Genomic DNA, 7,100 nt, shown 5'->3' with positions numbered 1-7,100 from the left:
CAAAGCTTATAAATAACATTATGCATGCATGTGATAGTGTGAGATGTGTTATTGCTCAGAGTACAAGCTGGGAATGACTCTCAGCTACTACCACACAAAAGTTTAGCTCAGTATTTGTAAAATAACTAGTTACAGTCATTTCTGTGTTTGTTATTGTCAATTTGATGTGGCAACCATCTTGGATGAGAATAACCCCAAAGGTTAGCCAGTTCTAGATGTACACCGATGATTTTTTTCTGAGAATTTTAACAAGTGCATCCAGTGGTTAATGAGATATTTTGCTAACAGTACAGACAAACGAACACACGCAGCCTTCAACACAAACATATCTGTGTTTTTATCTTCAATGGCAGGCAATAAAAATCTCACAACACAACAACATGTGAAAACTCTCCTCAAATGTTTCTTTTTTAATTCTATAATGGGACAATTTCCTCTTTAAATGAACATTTTTCCTTACTTGTTTAAAACAACAAAACATCGATCTGTCTTTTTTTTCAGGTATAGCTGTGCTTGAGGGTCCCATGTATGCTGTAGGGGGCCATGATGGCTGGAGCTACCTGAACACGGTGGAACGCTGGGACCCCCAGGCCAGACAGTGGAACTACGTGGCCAGCATGTCGACTCCTCGGAGCACCATGGGAGTCACAGCGCTCAATGGAAAGTACGTTCCCTCTGCTCATCTCCACTGAAGCTACCAGAGCCTTCTAACATTGGAGAAACCCAAACATTAACAATATGATTTGTGTCAAAGACATAATAAAGACAGAAGAAGCAGGAGAGAGCAAATACTTTACATTACAGGCAATTCCAACTGATTCATAAAATACAATATGGTTAGAGTGCAGGCCTTAAAGTGATTTTATTTGGTAAAAAACAAAAAAGCACTGGCGCCTAGAATAATGACAAACCATAGTTAAAATAACCACGCAGTAATGACTTCTAGTTCATGCCACAAAAACCACGTTTTTAACAAGCAACAACTAAAATCTTCTTTTTGTTTTGTCAAAGTTAAACACTTGTTTTTTCTCCTTAAAATAATGGTTTAATTTCAATAGAAAGAAAGGAGATAAATTCAATTAAATGCTCTGTTCTTAGGTCCTAAATAACCTAAATACATTTTATGGTTCTTTTTTTTTTCAACTAATACTTTTAGCTTCTTTAAGAAGTTTCAGCAGTTATTCAGCCATTAGGTCCTTGTGCAAATTGAAACATTTTTAGCTACTTTCAGCAATATGCTTTAATATGCTCTACTTTCAGCAGTTTTTTTTAAATCTGTTTTGTGCTTCCTTCAGGTTTGTTCTGCTAACTACAACATTTTTGTGCTTATAACATATTTCAGCTAATTTTAGCTTGTCATGCTCCTTTCAACTTATTCCTGCAAGTTTCAGCATTTTCTTTTTCAGCTACTATTTAGCTGTTTTGATGCCAATTTAAGCCTTTTCAGCTAATTCCACATTTGTTGCACTCATTTCACCCTTTTTCAGTCTAATTCAGCACAAATGTACTTTCTCCACTTCCTTATAATTTCAACTTCTTTCTCTTTTTGAACTACTTTTCAGCTGTTTTAATGCTAATTTCAGCTTTTTTCAGCTTTTTTCCCCTTTTATGTGCTCATTTCTGCTTCTTTTAGCCTAATTGGTCAAACATGTATTCTTTATGCTTTCTTCTGCTTGTTATGCTCTTTTGAGCTTAAGTATGTTAGCTTCAGCCATGTATGCTATTTCAGCTACTATTCAGCTTTTTTATTCTAATTTTAGCTTTGTCTTCTAATCCCACATTTTTTTAGCTCATTTCAGCTCTTTCCACTTTCTTCTGGTAGATCATGCTTCTTTCTGCCTTTTCAGCTATTTTCAGCAATTTCTTTGCTAATTTCAGCTTTTTTTTAAGTTAATTTCCATTATTTTTTGCTAATTTCTGCTTATTTAAACACAATTCGGCAAATATGTCTTCTTTCTGCTTTCTTCTGCTAACTTAGGCTTGTTCTTCAATTTTAGCATGTTTTTAGCTAATTTCAGCTGTTTTTGATCAAGCACTTCAGCAATAAGCATTCACACTGCATTTTTGCAGGAAATGCAGTTTCTTTAGTTCTGATTTTATTTAACTTGTCTGAAATTATTTCTTATGAAGCACAAATCCTACAAGAAACACCAAATGAAGTTACTGTTTTTAGGACAAGATGGGATGATTTCCAAGCCAGTTTGCTCGTACGACACAAACACAATTAAAAAAGGTGAACATTTCAAGCAGCACAAAAAGACTTATTTCTGAAAAGGATAAAAAATGAGCATGCCAATTATCAGCACAGTTGTGTAACATAAACTGCCCTATACATAAAAAACAGTATTGCAGCACTATTAGTTTGACAAGTTTATTTTCTGGAGTCTTTGTGGTCTGAGATAAAGTCTAATGTGGCTCTGTAATCGTCACCAGCTCAGAGCAAAGACAGCCTAATCATACGGTGTAATCTCAACTCCATAAAAGCAAATCGCCTCTTTTCTCTGGATGTGTGAGAAGAATTTTAGCACAATGTGTTTAAGGAGACAACCAGCTCTCAGGCCAATTTCAAACTGCACTCGTGACGAAGGTGAAGAGGCAGCTGCTCAGCAACATCTAATATTCAGTAATGGGAATTTGTTTCCCCAGTTGGATCAAAAACACAAAGAAAAGCTGGGTTTTTTTGCTTTCACTTTCTTGATTTGAAGTCTATAAATAAAAAGCAGCTGAGCATTATTGGGATCTTTCTAGAAAAAAATACTTGTATGGAAAGGCCTTTTGGAAACTGCTATATAGTCTCCACATGTCAATAATAATAATAATAAATCCATCACTTTGTCACCAGCTTTATATTCCCCAAGCATCCTTTTCCCTCATCCGTCACTGTTTGTCAGCATTTGGACTTTTTTTTTCTCCCTCAGGCTGTTTGCAGTCGGCGGGCGAGATGGCAGCTCGTGCCTGAGGTCCATGGAGTGCTTCGACCCGCACACCAACAAGTGGAGCATGTGTGCACCCATGTCCAAGAGGAGAGGAGGCGTTGGCGTGGCAACGTACAACAACTTCTTGTATGCTGTAGGCGGACATGACGCTCCGGCTTCCAACCACTGTTCCAGACTCTCCGACTGCGTCGAGAGGTCAGTGCAGGCTCCTGATGAACAAAACTGGACTTGAATTGCTCGTTCTGGAACTCAGTGTTGATTTTAGCTTTAACAACATGATGAAAGAACAGATTCTGAACTCCAGTCCTCATCATGCATTTAGAGATCTCATGAAATCAGTGATTTTGTTTTGCAGCATCTGGTTCCATCTAGTGGCCACAATGTCTTCCTAACTTGGTTTTGAGGCACCTAACCCTCCAGTCGTGTTCAATCTTTGCCCATTATGTTTATTATGTTCCTGGTCAAAAATGGCTGCCTCAACATATTAGTTTTATAAAGAACATGATAATACATGCATCAATGTTAAGATAAACATTTTTATCAACTTGTGTTGTTGAACAGTACAGATTTAGATCTTGTTAGTTTTTATGGCTGCAGGCCTCACTCACCTGATCTCATGCAACTTGGTTTTTAGGTAAACAAACAAACAAACAAACAAATAAAACAGATTATAGAACAAAATTATAGATGAAACATGTTGGACTGTTTATTGCAGATAATTACAGCATGTGATGAAGTTCAACAAAGTCATTTGTTTTAAAATCATTTCAAATTTAAGATAATAGTTCAGAAAAACACATTTTTGTGTACCTGATCAAAACTGACTGGTATTATTATGGTACCACTTTACTGTAAGGCTCCCCTTATAGATGGCTAATAAATAGTTTATAGAAATGTTATTAATTCCTCTATAAATACTTTATAAATAATTAATAATTGTTTATTATGCATTAATTAAGGGTGACAGAGAGACAAAGCTGACCACTTTCTTGCCAATTAGAGATCCAAATCTGTTCACCTATATATTTCATCTAGAGTTGGTATATTACATATTTCAGACTAAGTTACTACCTTGTAAGCACAACAAGCATTTGTAAACCTTTCATTGTAAACCTTTGTAAACTGGTCAGTTTTGTCTCTCTGTCACCCTTAATTAATGCATAATAAGCAGTTAGTAATGATTTATAAAGTGTTTATAGAGGAATTATTTTAACGTATCTATACATTATTTATTAGCCATCTATATAGCTGATCTGCTACAACCGTATGTCCCACCGCGTTCCCTGAGGTCAGCGGACCAGTTGCTCCTCACAGTTCCAGGAACTCATCTTAAGCGCAGAGGTGACAGGGCCTTCTCTGTAGCAGGACCAAGACTCTGGAATGAGTTACCTCTGCTTGTCAGACAGGCCCCCTCCCTCTCGGTTTTCAAGTCCCGTTTAAAAACTCACTACTATTCAGTAGCATTCAACACAAGATGATCTGTGTTTTGAACCTGTATGCTCCACACTGGTTTGTCGTCATTATCTGCATCGTTTTTATGTCTATATTCTGATTTACCTCATTTTGTATATTGCTTTGTGTGTTACCTGTTGTCCTGTCTGTACAGCACTTTGGTTGGCCTTGTCACTGTTTTAAGTGCTCTATAAATAAAGTGGTATGGTATGGTATATAAGGGGAGCCTTATTGTAAAGTGGTACCAAACAATATCGTAATATGTTTCTTTTGGCTAAATGCAACGTCAGCGAGAGTTTCCTGCTCGTCTCTGGACTGTTCCACACTGATCTTCTTATGTTTTGTCTTGTGGACACTTCAGTTCCTGAGTCGTTCTCCTTTAGAGTTCTGCTGTTTTTTCTTTTCGTGATCCAAGACAAGATGGATGTGATATGACAGTCTCATTAACAGTACATCAGTAGTTGTTGTGCTGCCACAGAATAAACTGGGAGCAAAGCTTTGAAAACTTAAATTATCAGACTGGCAATAATAATTCTGAGAGAGTTAACTGGTTTGGTTCTTGGGGGTGGGTGGGGGGGGGGGTCCCTGTTAGGGACTGGTGTTGTCATGTATGCATAAAGTATGTGTGTGCAAGTGTGTGTCCAGTCAACAAGAAAAGCCCCTGAGGGTGTGGGAAAAGAAAAATGTCCATCTGCTGTAGTCAGTCTCCCCTAGTCTTTTATAATGGTTGCTCGTTCTGACTGGGAACAACAAGCATGTGACCAAGTTAAATAAAAAAAAAAAATCCTCAACTGAACGGAAATTATCAAAATTTGTTGTGCATGTTCAGAAGACTTGTGTAAGCAAAGACAGGGAATCAGAGAGAAAACCAATTTCACCAGAAGACTGTAGAATTTTTAAAATATTCAAAATAAAATAAAAAAAACTTTTTTTTTAAAACAAGACATTAAATATGATAACTACAATTTGTTACTGCAGCACTGAAGCTTGTTTTTCATTTTATTGGTGACTTTGAGCATCTGAACTCACATTTCTGATGACCATAGTGTTTGGAGAGGAGACTTTATACATTTCACTTCTAACATTTTGATTTGAGAAATATCATCGAGTGCCTCATCTTTACCAGATTTAATTATGACCAAGTTGTCCCTTTTTAAACATTTTTCATCAAGCGTTAGCAGGATTTTCACAGTTAATTAGCGCCCTATTAGATCATTATTTATTCGAAGCTGATGCCAGAATTAGACCGATTCTTTAGATTTTTTCACTGCTCCATTAGAGACTGAATCAAAAAGTATGCATAAAGTTTGCTGGTGTGTATTTATACATATTTATCTATAAACAAACATTTAAGTCTATAAATAAACAAAATAAATAAAACTATAAAAATTAATAAAATAAAAACATATAAATAAATATTTATAATGTGATTTATTTTCCATTTTGCTTCAGCTTACTTGCTTTGATTTTCTTTTCTCATGCTACATTTAGCTTTTAGCCACTGTTCTACCCCTTTATTGCATTTAGCTACCATCTATTACTTTTGCCTTTCAGCTACTGTTGCCAATTTTAGTCCATGTTTTCACAGATTTTAGTTTTTGCATTTGTTTTACTACTTTTAACTACAGTTTTGCTAAAGTAGCATGCCACTCATTTTTGCTACAGTTTTGCTTCATTTAGGTTTTAGCTACTGTTTTTATTTCTTCTGTTTTTATCATGTGTTCACACCAGACTGGCTTCTGTCTCGTATGTTTATCATCTCAGTTTTAGCTTCTCCTGCACGTTTCTATGTTATGTAGCCCTCTGCATTCACAAAATGCTATAGTTTGTGTGCACATAGTTTGTTTTCAAGAAAATAAATCCCGTATGATGTTTAGATGGAAGTGGAACAAATTCAGTTTTGTTTGATGAAGCTTTGTGATTGCAGGTATGATCCAAAGACAGACACGTGGACCACGGTGTCTTCTCTCAGCGTTCCCCGGGATGCGGTGGGGGTTTGCCTGTTGGGCGACAGGCTGTACGCAGTGGGCGGATATGACGGACAGTCGTATCTCAACACTGTGGAGTCCTACGATGCACAAAACAACGAGTGGACTGAGGTAACCAAAACCATGTCCTTGTATTGCTGCACAGTTACATGCTATGAGCCTTATGGTGTCCTCCCAATGTGAATAAAATACTTTATTGCACAAATTCCACCACTGAGACGGCAACTTCTTATATTTGGAGCTGTTTTGTGGCTGTTCTGCAAGAAATACTTTCATGTAAGATTAAAGCACCAGTTAGCATCCCACAGGAACATAAATCTGTTGAAGTTACTAAAGCCTATCAATATTTTATAGTGGATTTTCTTTTTTTGCATTAATTCCCCACCCAATCTTGGCAGTCTAACCTTCTTATCTGCAAATGAAGTGAGAGTTTTTTTGAACTGAGTCTTCCATGCAAAGCTGCATGTTAACCTCTCTGTCTTCCTGTAGGAGGTCCATCTTAACATTGGAAGGGCAGGCGCCTGCGTGGTGGTGGTGAAACTGCCTTGAGCATTTTTTTTTTATTCTCTCGCAACAGCATGAGAAGCAAATGAGAGAGCAGCAAAGAGGAGTGGACAAACAAAACAACAGATTGAGGACATTCCCTCAGAGAGCCGTATTTTCTCTTTTTTCCCCCCTTTAACTCGGCTCTGCAGATTTTTTCAAGGGAAACACAGACAGCGCC

At 37.0% G+C, this 7,100-nt stretch overlaps 1 protein-coding gene across 1 annotated transcript in view; it reads left to right on the top strand.

Annotated features, from left to right (window-relative positions):
- Positions 1-6,426, top strand: part of klhl4 (kelch-like family member 4) — a 38,007-nt gene extending 31,581 nt beyond the window's left edge. The window contains exons 3-6 of the mRNA XM_037675530.1: positions 502-664; positions 2,919-3,131; positions 6,316-6,346; positions 6,403-6,426. Coding sequence (XP_037531458.1) covers positions 502-664; positions 2,919-3,131; positions 6,316-6,346; positions 6,403-6,426 — 431 coding nt within the window. The remainder of the gene's footprint in view (positions 1-501; positions 665-2,918; positions 3,132-6,315; positions 6,347-6,402) is intronic.
- The last annotated feature ends 674 nt before the right edge of the window (positions 6,427-7,100 follow it).

Source organism: Nematolebias whitei, chromosome 4 (assembly GCF_014905685.2).
Source record: "Nematolebias whitei isolate Nwh7 chromosome 4, NemWhi1, whole genome shotgun sequence".
In the NCBI taxonomy this organism is placed as follows: Eukaryota; Metazoa; Chordata; class Actinopteri; order Cyprinodontiformes; family Rivulidae; genus Nematolebias; species Nematolebias whitei.
The sequence above is the reverse complement of the archived record's forward strand: the minus strand, read 5'-3'. Positions and strand labels throughout refer to the sequence as shown.